Raw genomic sequence first — 27,952 nt, forward strand, 5'->3', positions numbered from 1 at the left:
ATTATATATCTAGAAAAAACAACACGTCTTATAATTTAAAATGGAGGGAGTATGTTTTTTAGCGTGGAGGGAGTATTTTCTTTTTCTACGGGGACCCTCTAATAAAATGAGGGATGTAATGTAAATATTCTTTTTTGTTAACATAATCGTTCAACACACAAAGGATTTGCAATCTTACCTAGCTATCGACTTTTGAACGGAATTCGAATCGCGATTACTCATGTGATCATGTCCGTCCGTTTATAACTTTTGTTTGCTATTGAGTTTCCAGCTTGTGTACCCGGCCATCGTACCCGCACCTTCTCCGCGCTTCACTGTCGAAAGCATTTAAACGTCTCGCTGTCCAACCTCACATTTCTCTCGCCCCCGCTCACACCCCAAAGCAAGGAACCAACCAAACAGATAGAGACAGCGGAGGTGGAAGACGAAGACGAAGGCCGCCGCCGGGCGTAGCGCACACGAGCAGACACCCTCACCCTCCCCGCCCCCTCCATTGACCTGTTAATTAACTCTTCTTCACCCCTACCCAATCAACTCCCACCGGCCACCGCCCGCCCCTTGTCAATATTTTCTCTTTCTCGGGGCGGATTCCGACGAGCTAGCGATCGCGCGCATATTCTTCCCCCGTCCCATGTGCAGGTGACCAGGTGAGCGATTGAACCAAGATTGTGTTTGTTTGTTTTTTGCTCTTGGGAGGGAACTGGGAACGGGATTCGTTCGTTGGGGGTGGGTGCGGAGGAGCAAGGGATCGCGGCGGGGTAGGGTAACGCCATTGACAGCGATTGCGTGGACGGTGAAGGTTGGTTGGGTGGTTGGAGGGGGAAGGGAGGGGAGGACCGGCTTGAAAAAATGTTTGCTGCCATGGCTGCCTAATCGACTCCGTCCCTGGCGTGACGACGTCGTTCCTCTCGTGTGTGTTGTCGGGCCTGCAAGCTCGCCGCCTACGAGATTTGGTGGGTGGTTTGGTCTCCACTGATTGGTGATCGATCTCGTTTTGAGCTGTTTGATCTTTGTTTTGGTTCGAAAACTTGGCTTTCTTGATCTTCTTATGATCCGCCTTTTGGCCTTCCTTTTCAAATTTCGTTCCCATTTTGGGTTCATCTTTTCCTTTTTCAACTTGACATATAGTATTAGTAAGGAGTAGAAAAGAGTTTAGCGCTTTTGCGATTCATCGAATATTTATCAATGTTCTTGCCTGTCGCCATTGGCGCCGTTGGAGCAGAGTGAAAAAAGAAAGAGAAGCTCTCCCACTTACTTTGTGTGTGTCCACGCCCACGATGGATGCTTTTGCAGAGCAGGCGCGGCGTCTCCGAGCATCAGAAGCGCCATGCACTGCTTCCGGTTGGCGAGCTGGGAGCGGGAGGCCGAGGAGCGGCGCGGGGCGGCGGCGGCGACGACGACGACGACGGGGCGGTCGCTTTCCGCGCGGTCCAACAGCAGCCCCACCGTCACGTCGACGGACCGCGACGTGCGGCGGTCGGCGTCCGAGTGCTCCCTGAACGCGTCGGAGCTCAGCAGCGCGGGCTCCCTGGGCCGGTGCCGGCAGCTGTCGCTGTCGTCGCAGCGGCTGCCCAACGCGCTGCGCATCTTCACCTTCCAGGAGCTCAAGTCGGCCACCCGCGGGTTCAGCCGCGCGCTCATGCTCGGCGAGGGCGGCTTCGGCTGCGTCTACCGGGGCACCATCCGGAGCGCGCTGGAGCCGCGCAGGAGCCTGGACGTCGCCATCAAGCAGCTCGGCCGCAAGGGCCTGCAGGGACACAAGGAGTGGATGACGGAGGTGAACGTGCTCGGGGTGGTGGACCACGCCAACCTGGTCAAACTCATCGGCTACTGCGCCGAGGACGACGAGAGGGGGATGCAGCTGCTGCTCGTCTACGAGTTCATGCCCAACGGCAGCCTGGCGGACCATCTCTCCTCCAGGTCGCCGCGCCCGGCGTCGTGGGCGATGAGGCTCAGGGTGGCGCTTGATACAGCTCGAGGGTTGAAGTATCTCCATGAAGAATCCGAAGTCAAGGTATGCTTCATTCACCTCGAATCTCTGACGTTCTTCGGACTGCATCAGCTGCTACATTTCCCCTGTTTTCACACTATGCCATTCAGAAGAAACGTTGCATTGTTTAGCTTTAAATTTCTGTTTTCAGATAATATTTCGCGACCTGAAGCCTTCGAACATTCTTCTCGACGACAACTGGAACGCCAAACTGTCAGATTTTGGCTTGGCGAGATTAGGACCTCAAGAAGGATGCCATGTCTCCACAGCGGTACGCATCAAACAATCTTCTTCGCACAATGTACAGAATTTGACGAGGCACTGCTCTTAGTAGCTTCTGGCACATTGATCTCAAAGACAGCTTCTCACGTTCCTCCTGGTACCTGGAACCAAGTAGCCAACCCAAGACCGGTTAGAACACAGAATCATTCTACCAGTCTGATCCGGTCAAGCAATTGGTGCACGTGCTCGAAAAACTTCCAAATATTGGTGGCCTCGTGCCCGTGGAAACAAGGGGCTGACGGCTGACCATGTTTACTACTAGTACTATCTTCTACGCAAGCAAATAAAAGTAGAGAAGTAGCACAAATGCAGCCAGGCACTTTCGGTTATTTCGCACGCTACTTGCCTAAAGCCACCTGACCTAACCTTTCTGGTCAGTAACAACCAGCTAGCTTTCTGGGAGCTTTCCAGTTCTCAACACTTTACCACATTGATTCTAAAATTCTGCATCAATCAATAGTAGTATATATATCCAAACATAAATTTTATAACCCATGGATTGGATATCAACCTCTGTTTAAAGCTCCAAGTTATTAAAATTCTGGTATCGTATATCAAACAGGTGGTGGGAACAATTGGATACGCAGCTCCTGAATACATCCACACAGGACGCCTCAGCACCAAGAATGACATATGGAGTTTCGGCGTCGTGCTCCTTGAGCTCCTTACAGGCCGGCGACCTCTGGACCGGAACAGGCCAAGAGGTGAGCAAAATCTCGTGGACTGGATGAAGCCCTACTCTTCCGGCGCCAAGAAGCTTGAGACTGTAATTGATCCAAGGCTTCAAGGGAACTACAGCATAAAATCAGCTGCCCAGCTTGCGTCGGTGGCAAATAAGTGCCTGGTGCGCCATGCCAGGTACCGTCCCAAGATGAGCGAGGTGCTGGAGATGGTGCAGAAGATCGTTGAGAGCAGCGAAATTGGAACACCGGAGCATCCCCTGATCAGCAATTCAAAGGAATTAGTGAGTGACGAAAAGAAACGGAAAGGCCTTGACTTGAAAAGAAGGATTGCAGATATTAAAGCCAGGGAGGGGAGATGTTTTGCATGGCAAAGGTGGACGCCTAAGCTTGTGAGAACACAATGATTCAGATCATCTTGCATAGTTAGTAGCAAAAGCAGCAAGTGACTTAAAAGGTCACCTGGAGTTTTCTTTTGGCAAACAAGTCACAGAGCATGACAATTGTAAACAAACGGTATGGTGCAGCCCATGGAGGCCACCACAAAATAATGGATAGGTTCACATTTTCTGGGATCACAAATAGGCTGATAGGCAATCTTCTCCACAAACCTGGAGGTTCCATGTTTTTCATTAAGCTCAAGCAGTCATTTTTTTTTCGTGTAGAAGGCTTATTGTACAGTTTACTTGGTTTTGCGGAGTGACATTTGAGATGCATGATGTGCCAAATACGAGTATTCTTGTAGTGCCATTGCTGCCCAAGTTTACAGGTGTTGCAGAAATTCTGTTTCTTTATATTAGGTACAGGTGATATGCATAAAAAGAAAGGGAGAATATATACCATAGCGATGCAGAGCAGAAATTGCTAATGCACTTCTATATAAATTGCCAGAGCAAGCTCCTGGACTCCTGGCAGATTGCAAAATTGCTCCATACATAGTTTCGCCGGATGCTTGTTGTGAGAATGCTAGGATGCTCCTAGGCGTAGATCAGTGGGTGTACATGTTTCTATTCGAGGCCTTTTATAAGCGGATTCATAAATATTTTCTTTGTACTTATATGCTCGAGATTAATAGAATGATCCCAGACTTAGTCTTTCACAAAATAAAACTTTATGTCAATGTGTTTGATAGCACCACTTGACTTATTGTTGTGAGCATAACATACTGCTAGCTCATTATCGCAGTACAACTTGAGTGGCCGATGAATGTCATCGACCACTTTCAACCCGGGCATAAATTTCTTTAGCCAATTCACCTGCCCCGTGGCCTCATAATATGCTACAAACTCGGCATACATCGTGGACGATGCAGTGATGGTTTGCTTGGAGCTTTTCCACGATATAGCCCCCCCTACGAGAATGAATACATAGCCTGATGTGGATTTTTTATCATCTACATCTCTCGCAAAATCTGAATCTGAATACCCCTCTATATATAAGGAATCAGATCCTCTATATGTTAGCATGAGACCTTTTGTGCCTTGTAAATAATGCAAAGCTTTCTTTTCCATTCTCCAGTATTTTATTCCTGGATTACTCTGATATCTACCAAGTATCCCGATAATAAAAGCTAAGTCAGGGCGTGTACATACTTGAGTATACTGTAAGCTTTCTACAGCTGAAGCATATGGAACCGCTTTCATTCGATCGATCTCATATTGGTTCCTGAGACATTGGAATTCCACAAAACTATCGTCCTTGACTATAGGAGCAAGTGAAGGCTTATACGCATGCATACTGTATTTCTTTAGAACTTTTTTTAAGTATACCTTTTGCGATAATCATAAACCCTCATTTCTTCTATCTCGGTGAATCTCTATGCCTAAAACGAACGAAGCTTCACCGAGATCTTTCATGTAAAATTTGAGGACAAGAACTTCTTCGTCTCCAGTAGTAGATTAACATCACTACTAGCGAGTAAGATGTCATCCACATACAAGATTAGGAAAATGAATTTCTCATTCTTGAACTTTATATAAATGCAATTGTCCTCTACATTCTTTTTAAACTCAAACTTCCTTATCGTTTCATCAAACTTTAAATACCACTATCTAGAGGCTTGTTTTAATCCGTAAATGGATTTCTTCAGACGGCATCAATACCCCTCTATATGTAGGGAATCAAATCTTTTGTACGTTAGCATGAGACCTTTTGTGCCTTGCAAATAACGTAAAGCTTTCTTTACCATTCTCCAGTGTTCTATTCCTGGATTACTCTGATATCTACCAAGTATCCCGGTAACAAAAGCTAAATTAGGGCATGTACATACTTGAGCATACTGTAAGCTTTCTACAGCTGAAGCATATGAAACCACTTTCATTCGATCGATCTCATATTAGTTTCTGGGACATTAAAATTCCCCAAAACTATCGCCCTTGACTATAGGAGCAAGTGAAGGCTTACACGCATGCATACTGTATTTCTTTAGAACATTTTCTAAGTATGCCTTTTGTGATAATCCTAAACCCCCTTTTCTTCTATCTCGGTGAATCTCTATCCCTAAAATGAACGAAGCTTCACCGATATATTTCATGTCAAAATTTGAGGTCAAGAACTTCTTCGTCTCTAGTAGTAGATTAACATCACTACTAGCGAGTAAGATATCATCCACATACAAGATTAGGAAAATGAATTTCTCATTCTTGAACTTTATATAAATGTAATTGTCGTCTACATTCTCTTTAAACCTAAACTTCCTTATCGTTCCATCAAACTTTAAATACCACTATCTAGAGGCTTGTTTTAATCCGTAAATGGATTTCTTCAGGCGGCATCAATACCCCTCTATATGTAGAGAATCAAATCTTCTATACGTTAGCATGGGACCTTTTGTGCCTTGCAAATAACGTAAAGCTTTCTTTACCATTCTCTAGTGTTCTATTGCTGGATTACTCTGATATCTGCCAAGTATCCCGGTAACAAAAGCTAAGTCAGGACATGTACATACTTGAGCATAATGTAAGCTTCCTACAGCTGAAGCATATGGAACCACTTTCATTCGATCGATCTCATATTGGTTCCTGGGACATTGAAATTCCCCAAAACAATCGCTCTTGACTATAGGAGCAGGTGAAGGCTTACACACATGCATACTGTATTTCAATAGAACCTTTTCTAAGTATACCTTTTACGATAATCCTAAAACCCCCTTTCTTCTATCTTGGTGAATCTTTATCTCCAAAAGTAACGAAGCTTCACCGAGATCTTTCATGTCAAAATTTGAGGACAAGAACTTCTTTATTTCCGGTCGTAGATTAACATCACTACTAGCGAGTAAGATATCATCCACATACAAGATTGGGAAAATAAATTTCCCATTCTTGAACTTTGTATAAATGCAATTGTCCTCTACATTCTCTTTAAACCCAAACTTCCTTATCGTTCCATCAAACTTTAAATACCACTGTCTAGAGGCTTATTTTAATCCGTAAATAGATTTCTTCAGGCGATATCTCATACGTTCTTTTCCTTTTATGACAAAACCTATTGGTTGTGCCATATAAACATTTTCATCAAAATCCCCGTTAAGAAATGTCATCTTTACATCCATCTGATCTAATTCTAAATCGTAGTGTGCCACTAATGCCATTATGATTCTAAAAGAATCCTTGCATGAGACTAGAGAAAATATCTCATTGTAATCTATTCCTTCTATTTGCATAAAGCCTTTCGCTACAAGTCGCGCTTTAAATCTTTCCACATTCCCTTTGGAGTCATATTTAGTTTTGTAGACCCATTTACAGCCTATTGTCTTGGCTCCTTTAGGATTTTTTCTAAGTCCCAAATATCGTTGGTACTTAATGATCTCATTTCATCTTGCATGGCTTCAAGCCACTTCGACGAGTGAGCGTTTCTCATGGCTTCTTCAAATGAGGTGGGATCACCCTCCATTTGAAATTCTTCACATTCATAGACTTCGTAGTCATCAGGAATGGCTGGTTTTCTGGCTCTTTGAGACCTTCTGAGGGCCTCGTTAGTTGGCGCTTGTTCCATATGGGGCTGTTGTTGCTCTTCCTCATGTGCAACAATGGGTTCTATAGGATCCTGAAGGGCAGGTTCCTCATATTCATTTATTGTTGCCATGAGAGAACTAACAACAAGTGTTGTCACTACAGTGTCCTATACTGTTGGTGCAGCAGCAACAGATAGAGAGAAAAATGGCTCCTGAACCATCGGAGTGGGCACATATACCCGCTTCTCCTCAAAGTTAATTTCTCATGCTACCATGCTCCTCCTGACCATATCATCCTCCAAGAACAAAGCGTGTCTTGTTTCTACCAACTTCGTATGTCTGTCAGGACAGTAGAAACGATAACCTTTTGACTTATCTGGATAGCCAATAAAATGGCAACTGATTGTCTTGGTGTCTAGCTTCCCAATGTTTGGGTTAAATACTTTAGCCTCAGCTAGACAGCCCCACACACATAAATGGTTAAGTGAGGGTTCCCTTCCTGTCCATAACTCATATAGTGTTTTGGGCACCGACTTGCTTGGTCTCGATTGAGAATATGAATGACGGTTTTTAACGCCTCTATCCACAAACTTATCGGTAAAGTAAAGTAACTTATCATACTTCTCACCATATCCATTAATGTACGGTTGCGTCTTTCAGCTACTCCATTCTGCTGAAGCTCGTCCGGAGTAGAGTACTAGGCAACTATGTCATTTTCATGTAAGAACTTTGTAAAAGGTCCAAGAACTTGGCCATATAGGGTATATCGACCGTAGTACTCCCCCACGGTCGGATCTTACTACGTTAATCTTTAAATTGTGCTGATTTTCTACTTTAGCCTTAAATATCTTAAATTTATCCAACGTTTCTGATATTTTCTTAATTGGATAAATATAGCCATAACGAGAATAATCATCTATGAATGTTATAAATGAATCATAACCATCCACACTTTTCACAGGAAAAGGACCATAGATATCTGTGTGAATTAATTCTAAAATTCTTGCACTTCGTTTGGCATCTTTCTTTATTTTCTTAACATACTTTCCTTTAATGCAATCAATATATTTTTCTAAGTCTGAAAATTTTAACAGCGGAAGAATTGATTTCTTAATCAATCGTTCTATTCTCCTCCTCGAAATATGGCCTAAACAACAGCGTCATAATTTTGATGATACGTCATGAATTTTCTTCCGCTTATTATTTACATTCATAGAGTAGGAGGCATTCTCATTATTAGTGCTCACAACATTCACATTCTCACAAAGTGATAACAAATAAAGCTTGTCTTGTCGGAAGGCAAGACCAATACACTTATTATTAAACACAATCTTACATTGGCCATTACCAAAATGGCAATCATATCCATCATCGTCTAAACGTGAGACACTTATTAAGTTTCTACGCAAAGAGGGTACATAAAGGTCATCTGAAAGCTTAAGTACAAAGCCATCATTTAATTCTAATGGGAGGTCTCCAATGGCTTCAACTTCAGCTTTGACTCCATTTGCTACCTTAATGTGTCTTTCTCCTCTTTATAGGGTCCTCTTCGTATGGAATCCTTATAATGAATTTGCAACATGAATAGTTGCACCTAAATCAATTCATCAAGTAGATTTTGCATAACTTAAATACAATGACTCATCTATAAATGTAATAATGTCATCACCGTTTCTCATCAGGTGCTTCAAGAAGTCTAGACAATCCTTCTAGTAGTGTCTAGTCTTCTTGCACCATTTGCAGGTGTCCTTGTCTACTTGAACATAGTTGGATTTCTGATGGTGATATTTCTGTGGGGCCTTTCCTTGTGACTTAGAAGAGGAGGTATTGTCCCACTGATGTTTTCCTTGTGGTTTGTCTTTTTTGTTATTAAAGTTCTTCCTTTTATTTTCCTTCACATGGTTGACGGAGTCACCATGTGAGCTCTTAAGTCTCTCCTCTTCTTGCACACACATGACACTGAGCTTCTTAATGTCCCACTTATCTGGCTGTAAGTTGTAATTAACAACAAAGGTTTCATATTCTTTGGGTAAAGAAGCAAAAATTAAATGAATTAGGAACTCATCCTTGAGCCCCAAATCCATTGGCTTGAGCTTGGATGCCGTGTTGCTCATCTTCAATATGTGGCTCTCTAATCCCTCCACCATAGTATTTCTCATTGACTAACTTCTTAATAAGAGTGCTTGCATAAGCCTTTGAAAAGCCAGTGAACTGACTCTCCACCTTCTTGAGATACTTAGTGGCAGTGGTACATTCTGGGATTGAACCCCTTATTAGATCCTCAATGGAGTCCTTAATCACCATCAAACACTTATGGTTTATACTATCTCACTTCGCATGATCAAGATCATATGTCATTCTCACTGATGCATGGTCACACTACCGAGTAGCGAAAGCTGCATCAGTCTCATTTGCTTCCCTCACCGGGTCCACTGGTTCAGTGGGACAACGAGAGGTAAGTGCTAGGTCATTGTCGGACAGCGCAAGTGCTATCTCAAGCTTCTCTCGCCATGTGTTATAGTTGTTTTCATTGAGAGGAGGAATGGATGAGATAAATATCATTGGGTTGTATCATGAAAACAACGTCAGAGAAATTGAGAAACATTTGACATAATAATTGCATGCCCTAATTTAACATTGGTCAAAATTAAAACATACAATATGCTTCTACATTAACTCTATATCACCGTTGGACAGAAATATAACTAATGCATAGAACTCATAAATAAAAATTTATAATATTGCTATAATCAACTTTGGTCAGAAAATAGCAATGTCACAAATACAACATTCTTCTACGTTAAATTTATATCACCGTTGGACAGAAATAGAATTAGTGCATGAAAAATAACTCATGAATAAACTTATAATATTGTTATCATCAACGTTGGTTAGAAAATAACAATACCATAATTTAACTTAAACAAAAAATGACTACTCCTCCAATTAAAATTTTACCGTTGGTTCCAATTTACTTAGAGGATAAACATAATCATAGCAGCAGAAACATGAAAAAAAAAATTATCTACTTTTCAGAAGCATTTTACTGTACTCATCTATTCTCTCAAAAAATTATTCCGTTGGTTCAAATTTTGATAGAGATTTAAACCATCAAATTTGACTAAAAATTCATCTAAAATTGCTTCTGAAAATAATAAAACTAAATTCAAGACTGTTACTGTGCATTTCGGCTCGAAGGCCCAGCTCACGCAGCAGCCGTGGGCCGCTCACGCGCGGCCTAGCGGCTCACTCGCGCTCTGTGCGCGTCCCGCGTCCTAGGCTGCAACCTGGGCCTAGGCCAGGAAAGTTACCTCCCGTAAGGACTAAAAGGTGGCCCGGTCACCCTCGGCCGTCGATCTTCATCCGACGGTCGAGCGGTATCCTCGGCGGATCAAAACCGGTTGCCGCGGTGTCCCCCTGAACCCTAGCTTCTCATTCTTCTCTCCCTCCCTCTTCTCAGCGCACAGCGGCGCAGCAATGGCGACCACATGAGGCGGCCAGAGGGAGAAGGGTCGGCTCCGCCGTAGGCCCCCTCGCCGGCGCGCGCATTCGCCCGAGGCCGAGTGTGCCGCCGTTGAGCGGGCTTGTGGTGGTGCCCTCGGCTAGAGCTCGTCAGCGCGACAATGAACAATGAACGGTGGCTCGGGTCTCTACCCGCGCGCCGGCGAAACAGCGGTGCGGTGTGCTCCCGGGCGGTGGCGATGTCTACGGCGGCAAGAGGACCAGGTAGGTTCCCCTCTTCATCCTTTCCCCTTTAGGGTTAGGTGTAGGGTTAGGGTTAGAACCCGATTCGTCTCGATTTGTTTCAATCGATTCACCTCCTTCTACTTGCTGACACTCAAACTACCTCGAACTAGATCTACACTCTAGTGAGGCTCTAATACCATTGTGAGAATCCTAGGATGCTCCTAGGTATAGATCAGTGGGTGTACATGCTTCTATTCGGGATAAACAACCTAGAGAGACAACTAGACGGAGAGAGAGATGGGAGCAGAGGTACAGACTGTCGGGCTTGGACGAGGAGGAAGCCATAGCGTCGGTGGTGAGGCCGCCCTGATCGGCGACAGCACGGTGTCGGTGAAGACGGGTGGCGGTGAAGGAGTAGCAGTGGAGTCCGGCGTCGGCGAAGGTAAGTCGAGGAGGACGGTGGCGGCGCTTCCCGCCGCTGTTGCGCTCCCTTAGATCGGTTAGGGTTTGTCGGTGGGGTGCTTTGGCAAAACCGGTGAACCTCGTACCGTGAGCCGCCGGCCCCCACCTCTTTATATAGCGCAGTGCGACGGGGTCCACCAACCATGATTTGGTTGGGCGCCCCCGATCAGGGCGCGGATCAGGGTCCAAGTTAGCCGTTGGGCCGACTTGGTGGAGATCAACCTAATACTTGTGACTTATCAAAAACCGCGATGAGGTTTTCAACTTATTGCCAAATCTGTCATACAGGCAGTAGCTACAGGTGAAGCCAGAAAGTTTATCAGATGTCAATAACATCTGCCTCCTATTCAAGCCATTTACATACAGTAATCATGATTGTCATTAATCTCTCCCTGCTTTACTGAACTCTTAGAGCAGCTAGGAGAATCTCAAGACCACATCTGCATCCCATCTTTCTGCGTCTCTTCTATTAGTAGAGCATGCACAACAATCTGCAACTGAGTTGGACCGTGCTTCAGTGGACAACTGAGAGCAACAAATACAGATTCACCCTGAGAAAATGATCAAACTGCTTCATGGAATTGTTGAGAGAGCCACAGGTGCAACCATCATTCTAGCAGTGCGCAAAGGTAATCTGGAATAGTAGCATCATCCTTCATTTTCATCTCCATTGCTATTAGATTCAGCAAGTCATCAATCTCTGCCTAGCCCCGGATGAGTCTTGTCTTGGGCAATGAACCTGGAGAGCCCACCAACATCAGTTTCACTGAATCCAGCGACCTTTTTTTAGACCCCTCTCCTCCATCACCTTTCTAGCTTTCTTTGCCTCTTGCCACCGTCTGGCAACAGCATAGATATTGGACTGGCAAATGTACCTGCTATCATGGTCTGGCTACAATTGGACAAGCTGCCTGCCGACTACCTCTCCCAGCTCCACCCATCCGTGCAAATGACAGGCATTCCAGAGAGAACCAAGCACAGAAACACGGGCATACTTTTAACTGCACCATATATATGCTTCCTCCAAGCGCCCTGCTTGGCCAAGCACATCTATGAGGCAAGCATAATGATCAATATGTGGTCTGAATCCTTGCGTTTTAAGCAAGTGGAAGAACCTCCAAGCCTCATCCACTAGACCACCATGGACACAAGTGCTCAACATAGGTAGTACGTGATATCATCCAACGCAACCCCAGCACGCTGCATCTCCTGGAACATCACCATCGATTTGGTGCCCATGCCATGTACTGCAAGGCTACCACCGATCACAGTATTCCATATCAGAACTTTGGTGCTATCCACGGGCACGGCCCAAAACACCTCCAGCTCCTCGTGGATGGCCCCACACTTCGCATACGTGGTTCAATGGTCCCTCAGGCACCGGTGCACCCTCCCTCCCACGCTCGAGGCCCCCCAGCTGCGCACGCCGCACAGGCTCCAAGCACAATCGCCATTCTGACGCTGTTCGCCCTCACGGCCTCACGGCCTCACCCCCAGCCCCCCACCCTCCTCCTCCATTGCCGTGGAGGCAGCATTCTCCATCATCTCGAAAAGCACGAGCGCCTCACGGTGCTCCCCACACTTGACGCACCCGTCGATCGTGACGCTCCAGGACACCACGTCCCGCAGGGGGCATCCGAGCGAACACCTGCCGGGCGGCTGGGAGGTTCCGGCGACTGGCATAACCATCGTCCATCGAGGAGCGTGTTCCAGGAGACAAGGTTGGAGCGGGGGATTTCGTCGAATACCTGGTGGGCGTGGTCCCTAGGGAGTTGGCAACGTGGAGGAGCCCGAGCCGGAGCGGCGAAGCGCGGCCGTGAGGGAGGCGGAGGACAGGCACGCGGCGGCGCAGGCTAAAGATGGCAACGGGGTCATGATACCCGATACCCGACGAATATTTAATCCATTAGGGGATGGGGATAAGATCATATCTTTGCCCGTGGGTATCTAAATGGGTAAAAATCCATCCCCGACGGGTATAGCGGGTACCGTCCCTGTTATCCGTTGGAAAACCCGACTATTTAAGTCATGCGAATATTAGGCCCAAAGAAGCTCAACATAGGTATTTTTGTCCAAATCTGAATAATCATACATATATATATATATATATATATATATATATATATATATATATATATATATATATATATATATAGTTTGTGTGTTCTAGAAACTCAGTTCAATTTTTTCTCACCATCTCTGTCAGCAGCACAAGCACGCCTGCCTCACGGGTGCTCGTGCCCCTCGCTTCCTCTCAGTCTCTCTGTCACCTTTGCTCGTCCTCCTCGCAACCTCGCTCCTTCTCGGCATTTCCGAGACTCCGACACTTATACCCGGGTGAAGAAGAAACGTCTCCGATTGCAAAGCTGCGACCCCAAGTGTCTTTGTTTATCAGGTATGCAGTACCTGTCGGGTATCTGTTACCCGACCGATGCCCGCCGGATACGGAGATAGACAAGAATCTATATCCGAGACAGTTAACGGGGACGGGAACGGGCAAGAATCTATGCCCGCTCTTTTTTTCTTATAATTTTATTTTCTTAGTATTTTCTTGCTTCTATTTATTTTTATTTTTTTGAGTTTTTTTTATTCTCCTTCTCTCTTTTTTATGTTTTTACTATAATTAACTACTCTCCATTTTAAATTGTAAGCCGTTCTAACTTTTCTAGATATATAGTTTTTATTAGGGATAATTGTCTGTTGGACATCCAAAGTGATGGTCCTTCGCTGGCGGACATCCACTTTAGAGCATTTTGCCAAAAGACACTCAGGTTCGGTGAAATTAGGCCACAGGACACCACGGACCAGTTGCAGCCGGTTGAGGAGAGAGAACAGCGGTGAAATAATATTCTTGTCCCTACCGCTTTCTTCTTCCTCTCTCCCTTCCTCTTTTTTCTGTTTTCTGTCCCCACAGTTCAAGCAAACAGTAGTGCGGAGGAACGACTGGTCTCCTACCAAGCAAACCAAAGGGCGTCATCGCGTTGAAGCTGTGAGTGACATGCCAATGCCCGTGGCGGCCGGTGAAGCAACAAACTGGAGGTGCAGGTGCCGGCGTGCCGACGTCGATGCCTGCGGCTGCGGCAGCGATGGAGGTGGAGGCGAGCTGGTTCTCGTCGTTGTGCATCCACACCTTGAGCACCTAGCGCTTTGACCCCGATCTCATCACAGAAGCGATATAGGGGGCCGTCGTCGTTCCGCTGGATGCGCCAGCCATGCTCCTCCGCGAACTCGTACATCCGCTCCTTCTGCTCGGGCATGAACTTGGTCCAGAACCGCTTCCGCCCGAAGCTACTGCTGCCGCTGTGAAAGGACCTAGGATGTCGCCTAGAGGGGGGGTGAATAGGCGTTTCTGAAAATTAACACCTTTAAATGCGGAAACAATTAGAAAGAGGGAGTTTCCAAAATGGAAACTCCAAATCAAGAGTACTACCACCCCTCACAAGTTAGCCACAAAGTAAACAAGGTATAAAGAATATATCTAGAAGCTACAACCCTGCAACACCAAGTTAGAACAGAGACTAAATATTTTCAGTGGAGGCAGAAAATACCGGACGTGTCCGGTATGAATACCGGACGTGTCCGGTATACACGATTTCTGCAGATCAGCCCCGAACTTGCTCCTTTCGATTTCTATCTTCAAACCAAACTGCAGGCACCTAATGGAGATGACAATATACACAGAGAACTTGCAGCACAGCTAGAGCAACACAAATATCAAATGAAATGCGAATTAAGACACGATATTTGTTTTACCGAAGTTCGGACTCGTTCGAGTCCTACTCTCCGTTGAGGGGGCTGCGGGCGACCCAGCGAAGGTCAGCCCTAGAGGGTACCACGAAGGTCACTCTAGCCGGAGTCTTTTCCAACTCCTTTTCCTCCTTCCACTAAATGATTCCGAGGCGGCGGAATCGACCGTTACAAACTTTCCGAAGCAACCACAATCTCTCGGTTGCTCTCCGGCGACGCCTAGCCGTCTAGGACCGAAGAGTCCAAGAGTAACAAATGCGAATCACGAGATTGACAATATGCACAAGTGCTCAAGTGGTGGCTTGCTCTCTTTTTCAAATTCTTTCTCAACCCACAAATTGATTTTATAATTTGGATCACACACTCACTAAGAGAGGGTTTAGGAGAGTTGGCAAGGCTCAAAAATGTGTGTCTATCACAGCAGAATCAGCAGCCTCCAAAGGTGGAGGCTTGGGGGTATTTATAGCCCCCTTGAAAAACTAGCCGTTTTATAGCCGTTGCAATACCGGACATATCCGGTATGCATACCGGACACGTCCGGTATGACTCACACTGCGCCAACGGTAACTAAGTTACAGTGAAGTTGTGAGGTATCGGAACTCCCGAAGAATGCCGGGACTTCCGACCGTCGGAACTCCCGACTCAAGTCAGAACCCCCGACCCTCAGTAATTTTGAAAAACATGTAACTGAGTTAAAGTTAGTGAGGTGTCGGAACTCCCGACATATGTCGGAACTCCCGACCGTCGGAACTCCCGACTTACGTCGGAACTCCCGACTCTCACGGCTTTTGAAAACTAGCCGTTGGCCTCTGGTCATCCATACCGGACACGTCCGGTATGAATACCGGACATGTCCGGTATGACCAGGACAGTGAACCCTCCAAGTCAGTTGAAGTGCGACACGTCGGAACTCCCGACCCATGCCGGGACTCCCGACCGTCGGAACTCCCGACCTGCGTCGGAACTCCCGATGAACCAACCCGAGAACAACAGGTATACAGCTGCTTGACAAATACCGGACACGTCCGGTATGAATACCGGACACGTCTGGTATTGCCAGACCAGCAAGTGATCAGTTAGCACTTTTGTCGCTCAAATACTCAAAACTCACATGGGTTGGCTTGAGCACTTATGAAACATTATCTATCAACATGATGCATCCCTCTTCATAGAACGGCATACCTATTAAACTCAAGATAAACGGAAATATGAATTTGTACCACTTGAGTTGTTCTTTTGAATTGATGCCGTCCTTTCCAATCTTCATCAAGTAAGGGTGCTAACATGTTGATGTTGATCTTTTCACTTGAGCATAGCCATCTTGAGCATGTGACTTGATTCCATTCATCAAGTTTGAATAATCCCAGATGTATCAAGTCACTTTCATCAAATACTTCATTATAGATTTTATCCTTCACATAAATATGACCATCTTAGCTTGATTAGTACCTCAACTAAATGCAAGTACTTTCTTCTTCACCCTAGCTAGGTTCTTCGGCCGCCAAGCCGTCGCTTGCCCTTCACCCTTGCTTAGTACCTCGAAGCCTTTCCTTGCTATCTTCACCATCTCAAGCCATCAAGTCACATCTTGTGTTGAATCATCCATTCATATGTATTGTTATCTTTTTCATTTTAATTTAGCAAGCTTCAAATATGAGACCATTCCATATGCAATCCCTCATGTCTCATTAACTAATAATCATGAGCTTGCTTTCACATAGTACATGGAAATCCCACAAGAAATAAGCCTTCACATGATTTCCATTTGCATTGTTGTCTTGTGCTTGAACTAGATTGTTTATACAACAATACATCATTTTGGCTTTCATTAAGTACCTGTGAGATAACCTATTACCTGTTCACACTTAGCAAACGGGTTAGTCCTTTAATCACGTTGTCATTCAATCATCCAAAACCCACAAAAGGGCTAGATGCACTTTCAATCTCCCCCTTTTTGGTGATTGATGACAACTTGATTAAAGCTTACAAAATGATATAAACATTTAAACTTTTGGGTTCAATGATTTATGAGAAGCTCCCCCTTAATATGTGCTTATGATTAGAATCCACAAAATGACCTCAAATGTCAATTGCACATACTAAAACAAATAGGAGACTCCCCCTAGATCATTGCATCCATGGGGTGCATGTGTGTGTGACAAAGAGGAACCGTGATGCATATGACATGATATATCATACAAGAATAAATATAAAGGCATCACATCAAATATTTTCATTCTAGCATGCATAGTCCTTATGAAAATAAATATGACACATGTAATTCACACATAGCACTCATTACAAATTTTCTCAAGTCCAGAAACCACTGATATATATAGATAAAGATCATGTCTCAAGAGATACATAGATAAAGCATAAGTAAGTCTCATCTCTCTCATGATACAATCTATCTCAAATCCAAGATACATCAATGAAGCTCAGAAACAAACTACAGCCTACAGTACATATTTTCAGGTACAAAGATAAGCAAATGAAACTATCCTGAAGCTTTAATCAGTCTCTCTCCCCCTTTGTCATCTATCACCACAAAGGTCCAACAATGACATACTAAGGACAAAGGGGCTACAAGCTGTCACAGAAAGCTGAGATCACTCATCATCATCATCATCTCGACCAGCATCCTCATCATCTGAGTGTGCAACACCGGCTGGACGAGAACCACCCGCACCAGACGCGTCATAGCCACCAGACCCATAGAAGCCACCACCACCTGTCAGGTCACTCCACCAATCTGTAGCATAATCGTCTGCAGTGCTGGGACATGGCTGAGAGTGAGTAGGCACACGAGCCTAAAGTGGTAGAGTGTCAGGGTGCTCAGGTGCCTGCTGCTGCTGCTGTCGCTGTATGAACTCAACATACTCTCTATCATATCTAGCCTGCTGCTGCTTCTCAGTCTCAGGCTCACTAGCTGCCTCATCTGATAGAGGAGACCTAGGAGGATCAAGCTCAAGATTAGAAGCAATTTGCTTCAAAGTCCGAGTGTCCTTCCTCCTAGCCTCCCTCTCCTTCTGCTGCCTGGTCTGGATGTCACGGCACATCCCAAATATGGAGCTGAAAAGCCTGTGGATAGGCGAAGGAGGACTGCCACGGTGTGAAGTAGAACGTGAAGGAGCACGTGGTGAAGGTGAAGCTCCTGCTGGTGCACCACTCCTAGGTGCATCTGCCTCTGGTGCTGCTGCTGCTCCTCCTGGTCCTGCTGGAGGTAACCCGGTCTCAGGCAGATCTGCAATAATCTTCAGGGCCTTGTGAATCTTATCATACTCAAATGTGTGCCCTGTCACCTGCTCAATCATATGCATGATATAAGGAGCAAAACCACAGCCCTTGAGGGGCCTCTCTCCAACACTCCTGATTTCGGACCAAATAAAGTCAAACACGCTGAAGGGCCGAGCATCAGGTGCCATCCTGTGGAGTAGGTTCCTGGAGTAATCAGCAATGGTGCCCTTGTCTCCACCCTTGCAGTCAATAGTCTTCCTGAACATCCTGTCCAGGTACCTGTAGGTAGGGTGAAGACCTAGAACCTTCCCCACAGCTCCTCTCTGACCACCAGGAGGATACATATATGCGAGCTGCTCAGGAGGTAACACCTGCTCGGTGTGAATCCTGTCCCTCTAGAGATCATCCTCAGAGAAGCCAAGCTGGGCGGCAAATACATCATAGTCAACACTGTACCACTGGCCCTCAAGCATCCAGTGCATCCGCCTCTCATCCTCCTCAACGAACAGAGTAGCATAGAACTGAGCTACTACCTCTGTGTTCCAGTCATGCTGGAACTCCATGATCTCATAAACTCCTGTGCTCTGGCAGATGGCAATAGCATGATCAACTGAGGCCTTCTGCAACTCTCTAATATATTGCCAGTCAATCCACTGAGACCTGGCAATTACTGGGTTCCTGGTAAGAATCACACTGGAGTAGAAGTCCAAGTGAAAGGTTGTCTGGAAGCGGTGATCGTACTGAACCTTAGGTAAGCTCCTCGGATCAACCCTTCGCTCATCTCTAGCCTTCCTGGTCATACCCTTTCCCCTGTAGTCAACTCTGGGAACATAGGAGGGCACATTGGGCAGACGTGTCTCAAGAAGACCATAATGCATCCCCTGACCAGGCTGATGCTGAACTAGAGGAACGGACTCCTCCTCCTCAATCTCTTGCTCCTCATCTGAGCTGTCACCATCTGATCCTCTGTCAGTGCTCTTCCTCTTTCTTTCATCTCTAGGCTCCACTCTGAACTCATCAGTGTCTATGTCAGAAGAAGAGCTCCCGGACCCCTCTGCATACTGAGCTACTGCACTAGAGGCAGCCCTGGTGGACCCCCTGCTGGTAGGCTGAAATCCAGGATGCATATCCTGTCTCGCCTTCTTGTACTTCTCAAGTGCTGGATCATGCCTGTGCTTGGACCTCGGCTCCTGTCGTCCACTCATGGCTGCTGTCCTGTATCCAAATATTTCCAAATAATTTTAGATACATGCCCATAGCTTATTCTTGAATTGTAATTAGACATAGATTCTTTTATCCAAGGTTTTACAATCACCTCGACACACCGTTGTCACAAGGTTTGCAAAACATAGATACAAAAGAAACTAAGCCTAACAAACCATTCAGATAGGATTGAGTCAGAGAACAGCAGGGAGTCTGCTCTGCTGGGCCATACCGGACACATCCGGTAGCATACCGGACACGTCCGGTATGGGCGACCATCAACCCTAACCGGGGTTTCTCGATTCAAACCACCACGGATCAATTCCAAACTTTGGGCATTGCTTCTATATCACCAATGTAGCATATTGACCAAAGGAATTTTAAAATCTTGCATTGACCATGTAGATCGGACGAGATCCGTGATTAGGGTACCTTGAGAGGAGAGAAGATAGAGCGATGTGAAATCCAAATCCACGGGCCTTCAATTCTTGATCCAAGTCTTCTCCAATGCAATCTCCCTCTCTCTCTTTTCCTTGATGAGATCCTTGGTCACCCTAGGGGAGAAGAAGGGCGTCGGCTGGTTTGTTTGGAGGAGGCAAGTCTGTTTGGGCCGAAGGGGAAGTTCTGTTTTTATAATCCCGCTCATACCGGACACGTCCGGTAGCATACCGGACACGTCCGGTATACGCGGGCTGGCCCAAATAATTCCAAAATGTGTTCTCACTCTTCCAAACCCTTTCTCTGTTGTTGCTCAGTCCAAAAAGGTGTATGATCTTGATCCAAACCGAGTACTATCACTTTTCTTATCAAATGCCATCAATTTATTTTCTCTTTTCCAAATAAATGGCATAATCAATAATTTGCTTGCTTGAGAGAGATAAAGTGAGACAAAGTAGATTGTGGACTTAAGAGAGCCATGTCATGTGTGATTAGCCAATCAAACAATCAAGGAGAGCTATAATCATCACATGGCAAGGCTAGGTCACAAAGACCAAGATTCAAATAGTTTCTCAAATTCACACTTCCTACTCATGCTAGTTAGGGATTTTTGAAAAACATCTCTCCTATGTCACACAAATGCACATTCTAACATATACAGGGCCTTAGATGCACTTACAATGTATGTATGTAAACACATACCTTTGCCTTGAGCCCGCAAGAATATCACTAAGAAGACAAGCAGCATGATGATCTTTATGTTGACCTCAATTGCCAAATAATCATGCTAGATACATTTTCATCCAAAGAACTACAAAGAATGCTAGATAAATTTGTTAGTCCACAATGGTGCAAAATGGAAATTTAGCTCCCCCTAAATAAGTGCTTCACGTATTTTGAATGACTTTTAACAAGCACTTTTATTCTAATAAGAAATTTGAGAGCCAATTTTTCATTTTGACCATAAACCAAATAAGATTGCCATAGTTAAAAGTGAGTTTAAGCGATGCTCACAATCCACTTAGATTTGATAAAACACAAGCTTCTGAGTAAGTTAGGGATATATAAAAAATATATGGATCGAATACTCAGTTGGAATACAATTAGTGTTCTGGTCCATGCAAAACCGGACATGTCCGGTAGTATACCGGACACGTCCGGAATACACAGAACAGAAACACTGACTTCTGTCCCTGTCCATACCGGACACGTCCGATAGTAATGCCGGACACGTCCGATAGGTGAAAGACAGAACCAATTAAGTTGCTGCTTGTGATTCTTCGTTTTAACTATAATATTTATTTATTGTATACTTGCATCTCAACAAATAAATTACTCTACTAGAGAGCTAATAAAAGCATCATATGGCAAACATGATGAATCTCAAGTGAAATTAATTAGCCACTTTCATTATTTCACAAATGTACTTATTTGTGAACTATAGAACATGAAATGAACAAGATGGCTATCCTAAAAAGGTTTAGGTACATGTTACCAATGGTGAGGATGAAATATATGAGATGTTCATCGTATTATCTTCGGGTCAACCATATAAGGGATTAAGATAAGAATTGGTTGATAGATTGAGTGAATATAGTCAAATTGCTTGCTCAACCACCCCGAGGGCTTCATCTCATCACCAAGTACCTACATCATTAACCTAAGCACACTTTGGTACCCAACTCTTGTTGGGTCCTTTTGAGTTAGTCAATAAGTGCTTAGGCACCCAAATGGCTTTAGCATTAGTTTGTGGTGAACACATCACCTTACTAGTGCTAACTCCATTTGTGGTCTTCCTAAGCATATCATTATAAACAAATGTGTTTGGCTTAGGAGTTTTACCATTTGGGCATTCATAGCTTAGATGCCCCTTTCTTCTACAAGCATAGCATATGCGGCCTTTGTGTGCTCTATGCTTGATTTGCTTGTATGGACATCTATCAACCTTGTGGCCCATCTCATTGCACCCATAGCATCTTCTAGTTGTAACTTGGGCTTCCTTTCTTGCTTCTTTGTACATTGGGCATTTCTTGGTAGAAGCCTTTTGATTGGCGGCTTCAACTTTGTCGGCCCAACTCTTGTGTGGACACATAGCCCACTCATGCCCATACAATCCACAACCATAGCACATCCTTTTTCCATGTTTCTTGCTCTTGGTTGTGTTGGCCTTGCTTGAGATGTGATTCTTTTGTTGGGCTTTGGAGGAAGCAAGGTTTGAACCCTTCTCAAGCTTCTTCACCATGTTATCACGGTTATCTTGAGAAGGTTGTGCTTTCTCCTTACCCTTCAATCGAATCATATCTTTCTTTAATCTTTGCACTTCTTCTTTGAGCTCTATGTTTTCTATAAGATTTAGCTCAATCGAAGATTGGCTTGCTTGAGTAGCACATTCATTAGTACAAGAAATATTTAATTGAGATGGTGTACTAGTGAGCGGATGTGTGAGAGGTTGAGAGAATTTTACCGATGTAATCACAACCTCATGAGCCACCTCAAGCATGATGCTTGATTCTACTACTTCCTCATGAGAGCACTTTAGATGAACATAATTTGCTTGTAGCTCATTATACTTGCTTGATAGTTCATCTAGCCTTGCCTTGAGCTCAAAGTTTTCCTTCTCTAGTTGTGAAACACTAGAAGAGGAGTTAGTAACTAAAGCATGCTCAATTGACAATTTTTCATACCTCTCATTAATTGCCTTTAGCTCTTGCAATTTGGAGATGAGAAACTTTTCTTGATTTTGAAGTGATTGCTCTTGCTTCTCAATCTCTTCTTCAAGCTCATCATTCTTTTCAACTATCTTCATGATGATGAACTTATCTTTATGGTTGAGATGATCAAGGTTGTAGTTGTCTTCAACTTCAACATCACTCTTATCTTAATCATCTACTTGTGCTTTCTCCTTTTCTTGATCTTTCTTGTTATTCTTCTTCTTGCTTTTCTTGGCCATGAGACACAAGTGATGAGTATCATGAGATACTGAGGTTGACTCATCACTTGGTCGCCATCGGGCTTGAGCATCGCTGCAAACAGCTGCTTGCTGGTCTGCTGCCTCGGCCATACCGGACGCGTCCGGTATGTGCAGGCAGACAGCACGTCATGTGCTGCTTGCACCTCTTGCTCCGGCTCGGTACTCTTGAGGTCTTGTGAGGCTTCTTCGCTGTATGAAGACACAATGGACACACTTTCCATTGACTCGATCTCAAGTGCATCATCACATTTGGATTTTTCATATAAATCAAAAAGTCTAGTCCAAATGAGATGAGCACTCTCCGGAGGTGGTTGTCCATTGAATATTGCCTCATCTTGAACCTCTACACTTAATGTACTCAAAATGACATTAATAGCTTGAGCATTGAGTTGCACGCATATCTCTTCCTCTTTTGACAAATTTTTGTAGTTGCTCCAATCAACTATAGGAAGAGGTATGCTTGCATCCACAATATGCTCAACAAGAGGACTAATATCTCTAAAAGCATTGAGTACATTAATTGACCAAGGTAGAAAATTTGAACCATCATTTTGGAGAAGCACCGGCTCCAACTCGATAGGCGTCGACATCCTTTTCTCATGGCGGTGAAGCTTTAGGTGAGAACCATTCTCTGATACCAATTGAAAGGACCTAGGATGCCGCCTAGAGGGGGGGTGAATAGGTGTTTCTGAAAATTAACACCTTTAAATGCGGAAACAATTAGAAAGAGGGAGTTTCCAAAATGGAAACTCCAAATCAAGAGTACTACCACCCCTCACAAGTTAGCCACAAAGTAAACAAGGTATAAAGAATATATCTAGAAGCTACAACCCTGCAACACCAAGTTAGAACAGAGAATAAATATTTTCAGTGGAGGCAGGAAATACCGGACGTGTCCGGTATGAATACCGGACGTGTCCGGTATACACGATTTCTGCAGATCAGCCCCGAACTTGCTCCTTTCGATTTCTATCTTCAAACCAAACTGCAGGCACCTAATGGAGATGACAATATACACAGAGAACCTGCAGTACAGCTAGAGCAACACAAATATCAAATGAAATGCGAATTAAGACACGATATTTGTTTTACCGAAGTTCGGACTCGTTCGAGTCCTACTCTCCGTTGAGGGGGCTGCGGGCGACCCAGCGAAGGTCAGCCCTAGAGGGTACCACGAAGGTCACTCTAGCCGGAGTCTTTTCCAACTCCTTTTCCTCCTTCCACTAAATGATTCCAAGGCGGCGGAATCGACCGTTACAAACTTTCCGAAGCAACCACAATCTCTCGGTTGCTCTCCGGCGACGCCTAGCCGTCTAGGACCGAAGAGTCCAAGAGTAACAAATGCGAATCACGAGATTGACAATATGCACAAGTGCTCAAGTGGTGGCTTGCTCTCTTTTTCAAATTCTTTCTCAACCCACAAATTGATTTTACAATTTGGATCACACACTCACTAAGAGAGGGTTTAGGAGAGTTGGCAAGGCTCAAAAATGTGTGTCTATCACAGCAGAATCAGCAGCCTCCAAAGGTGGAGGCTTGGGGGTATTTATAGCCCCCTTGAAAAACTAGCCGTTTTATAGCCGTTGCAATACCGGACATGTCCGGTATGCATACCGGACACGTCCGGTATGACTCACACTGCGCCAACGGTAACTAAGTTACAGTGAAGTTGTGAGGTGTCGGAACTCCCGAAGAATGCCGGGACTTCCGACCGTCGGAACTCCCGACTCAAGTTAGAACCCCCGACCCTCAGTAATTTTGAAAAACATGTAACTGAGTTAAAGTTAGTGAGGTGTCGGAACTCCCGACATATGTCGGAACTCCCGACCGTCGGAACTCCTGACTTACGTCGGAACTCTCGACTCTCATGGCTTTTGAAAACTAGCCGTTGGCCTCTGGTCATCCATACCGGACACGTCCGGTATGAATACCGGACATGTCCGGTATGACCAGGACAGTGAACCCTCAAAGTCAGTTGAAGTGCGACACGTCGGAACTCTCGACCCATGCCGGGACTCCCGACCGTCGGAACTCCCGACCTGCGTCGGAGCTCCCAACGAACCAACCCGAGAACAACAGGTATACAGCTGCTTGACAAATACCGGACACGTCCGGTATGAATACCGGACACGTCCGGTATTGCCAGACCTGCAAGTGATCAGTTAGCACTTTTGTCACTCAAATACTCAAAACTCACATGGGTTGGCTTGAGCACTTATGAAACATTATCTATCAACATGATGCATCCCTCTTCATAGAACGGCATACCTATTAAACTCAAGATAAACGGAAATATGAATTTGTACCACTTGAGTTGTTCTTTTGAATTGATGCCGTCCTTTCCAATCTTCATCAAGTAAGGGTGCTAACATGTTGATGTTGATCTTTTCACTTGAGCATAGCCATCTTGAGCATGTGACTTGATTCCATTCATCAAGTTTGAATAATCCCAGATGTATCAAGTCACTTTCATCAAATACTTCATTATAGATTTTATCCTTCACATAAATATGACCATCTTAGCTTGATTAGTACCTCAACTAAATGCAAGTACTTTCTTCTTCACCCTAGCTAGGTTCTTCGGCCGCCAAGCCATCGCTTGCCCTTCACCCTTGCTTAGTACCTCGAAGCCTTTCCTTGCTATCTTCACCATCTCAAGCTATCAAGTCACATCTTGTGTTGAATCATCCATTCATATGTATTGTTATCTTTTTCATTTTAATTTAGCAAGCTTCAAATATGAGACCATTCCATATGCAATCCCTCATGTCTCATTAACTAATAATCATGAGCTTGCTTTCACATAGTACATGGAAATCCCACAAGAAATAAGCCTTCACATGATTTCCATTTGCATTGTTGTCTTGTGCTTGAACTAGATTGTTTATACAACAATACATCATTTTGGCTTTTATTAAGTACCTGTGAGATAACCTATTACCTGTTCACACTTAGCAAATGGGTTAGTCCTTTAATCACGTTGTCATTCAATCATCCAAAACCCACAAAAGGGCTAGATGCACTTTCACGCTGCCCCCGCTACCCCCAACGCTCCTAGGCACGAATCCGACGCCGATGCTGATGCCGAAGTCATCCGTGCACGGCAGCGTCTCGGAGGCGACGAGCGTGTCGAGCCACGAGGGTGGGGCGGCGACGGCGGCGTTAGGCACGGCGTGGTACGGCAGCGCGAGGTGCGGTGGCGCCGACACTGGCACCGACGACGGGAACAAGGCCTGCAGGCCGCTGTCGCTGCCCCCGCTATCCCCGACGCTCCTAGGCACAAATCCAACGCCGACGCCGATGCCGAAGTCATCCGTGCACGGCGGCGTCTCGGAGCCGGCGCCCGTATCGAGCCACTGGGGCGGGGTGCCGACGACGGCGTTAGGCATGGCGTGGTACGACAGTGCGAGGTGCGACGACGCCGACACTGGCACCGACGACAGGAACAAGGCCTGCAGCACGGCGGTCGTGGCCTGGTGGAGGTGGTGGTGGTGGAAGTGCTGCTGGTGCGACGTCGACGGCCCAGGCGACGCGGGCAGCGCGAGAGGCGGCATCGGGCGAAAGAAGACAGGTGACGCGCACGACAAGCCCGATGGCTCCAACGCGGCGGCGCCCGAGGCGGTGCGGCGGTGGAAGCTGCGCTGTCACCCGCAGGCCGCGCACTTGAGCGAGTCCGGTGAGGAGGCCATGTACTTGCCGCAGCCGTCGAAAGCCTGCCCGCCCATGGCCGCCGCGTGGTTGCGCATGCACTCCTTGTACTTGCCGCCCCCCATGTCGCCCCCGCCACTGGCGCCATCGTAGGACAGGAAACAGAAAAAAAGAGAAAGGGAGAGAAGAAGAAGAAAGCGGCTAGGGCAAGAATGCTATTTCACCGTTGTTCTCTCTCCTCAACTGGCTGCAACCGGTCCGTAGTGTCCTGTGGCCTAATTTTACCGAACCAGAGTGTCTTCTCGCAAAATACTCCAAAGTAGGTGTCCGTCAACGAAGGACCATCACTTTGGATGTCCAACAGACAATTATCCCTTTTTATTATGTATTAAGACATGATATATGTTTAGGTACGTAGCAAAATCTATATACCTATAAAAGCCATAATGACTTAAAATTTGGAACGAATGGAATATTTTCTTTACATCATTTTTTATTTTGATGTTTTATCTTTATTATATTTCTTTTTTCTTTTTCTTTTTTATTTTATGTTTTCTATATATTTTCTTATTTTTATTTGGTTTCATTCTATTTTTTTTATTTTACTGTAATTGTTTTTTTATTTTAAGTTCTAAATTTTTTACTCTGTAAGATACATAGGATGTTTATGAAGCATAAACGAGATGTTTCGTGATGTATTTTTATTATTCACATCGTACATGTGGATCGCTCTGTGGTATATTTTATGTAATCAGATCGCTGATACACTCCACATGTATTTATGATTTTTTATTGTGCCAGTAATTTCTTTATTGGACCGAACAGTTGCATGTATGTACATAGCGGAGGTGGGAGGTGAATGCATGGCGTAGATTTTAGCCGATGTAGTTTATGTTAAATAATGTTTATGCTGTAATGTTGTGAGAGAGAAACACTGTTCTGACTAAAAAAATAAGCCAAATAAGCTGGAATTCAGTCCAGCCGAACACTCCCGTAGTGTTGTTTTTTTGTTCTTTATTGGACCGAACAGTTGCATGTATTATTTTTCTTTCTTTCCTTCTTGCTTTTATTTTTCCTTTTTTCTTCAACATTTATATGTAAAAGGACCGAGGATGCCACCTAGAGGAATAGGCGTTTCTAAAAATTCAACACTTTAAAATACAGAAATGATTAGTGTTGGAGTTTTCAATTACTTGGAACTCCAAATTAGATAAATAAACCCTTCACGAGCTAGTCAACAGAGTAAACATGATATATAGAATATATCTAGTAGCTGCAACCCTGCAACACAGAGATTAGAACAAAAAATAAAATAAATTGGGTGCTGGAGAGAAATACCGAACCTATCCGGCATCAATACCAGACACGTCTGATATACACGGGTTCTGCTCGGTCAGCCCACGACTTGCTCCGATTGGTTTTCTTTTCAATCCAAGTTGCAGACCACTACCAGTAACCTGTAGACAAGCTCAAGCAAGAGACATAGATCACAAATATCAAAAGTAAAGGGAGATCAAGACACAATATTTATTTTACCAAAGTTTGAAGTCTGTCGAGTCCTACTCTCCGTTGAGGGGGCTGCGAGCGACCCAGCGAAGGTCAGCTCTAGAGGACCACGAAGGCCGCTCTAGCCGGAGTATTTTCCAACTCTTTTT

The 27,952-nt window shown here is 44.9% G+C and overlaps 1 protein-coding gene and 2 pseudogenes across 4 annotated transcripts; 1 reads left to right on the forward strand and 2 right to left on the reverse strand.

Annotated features, from left to right (window-relative positions):
- Positions 1 to 376: 376 nt before the first annotated feature.
- Positions 377 to 3,825, forward strand: LOC136488185 (serine/threonine-protein kinase PCRK1-like). 4 transcript variants are annotated; one of them, XM_066485204.1, is made up of 4 exons: positions 377 to 647; positions 1,299 to 2,014; positions 2,142 to 2,261; positions 2,835 to 3,824. In XM_066485204.1, exons 2-4 carry the CDS (start codon positions 1,328 to 1,330, stop codon positions 3,357 to 3,359), a joined length of 1,332 nt encoding a protein of 443 aa, XP_066341301.1. In that variant the 5' UTR covers positions 377 to 647; positions 1,299 to 1,327; the 3' UTR covers positions 3,360 to 3,824. The 4 variants fall into 4 exon arrangements, with proteins under 4 accessions (XP_066341301.1, XP_066341296.1, XP_066341307.1 ...); XM_066485199.1 differs by having other exon boundaries at positions 1,294 to 2,014; positions 2,835 to 3,823; XM_066485210.1 differs by lacking the exon at positions 377 to 647 and adding an exon at positions 836 to 953 and having other exon boundaries at positions 1,294 to 2,014.
- A 7,836-nt stretch (positions 3,826 to 11,661) lies between these two features.
- Positions 11,662 to 12,928, reverse strand: LOC136459431 (pentatricopeptide repeat-containing protein At5g08305-like; annotated as a pseudogene).
- Positions 12,929 to 13,910: 982 nt separating this feature from the next.
- Positions 13,911 to 26,422, reverse strand: LOC136459440 (zinc-finger homeodomain protein 8-like; annotated as a pseudogene).
- Positions 26,423 to 27,952: the final 1,530 nt, after the last annotated feature.

The sequence above is a fragment of the Miscanthus floridulus genome, chromosome 1 (genome assembly GCF_019320115.1).
Source record: "Miscanthus floridulus cultivar M001 chromosome 1, ASM1932011v1, whole genome shotgun sequence".
NCBI lineage: Eukaryota > Viridiplantae > Streptophyta > Magnoliopsida > Poales > Poaceae > Miscanthus > Miscanthus floridulus.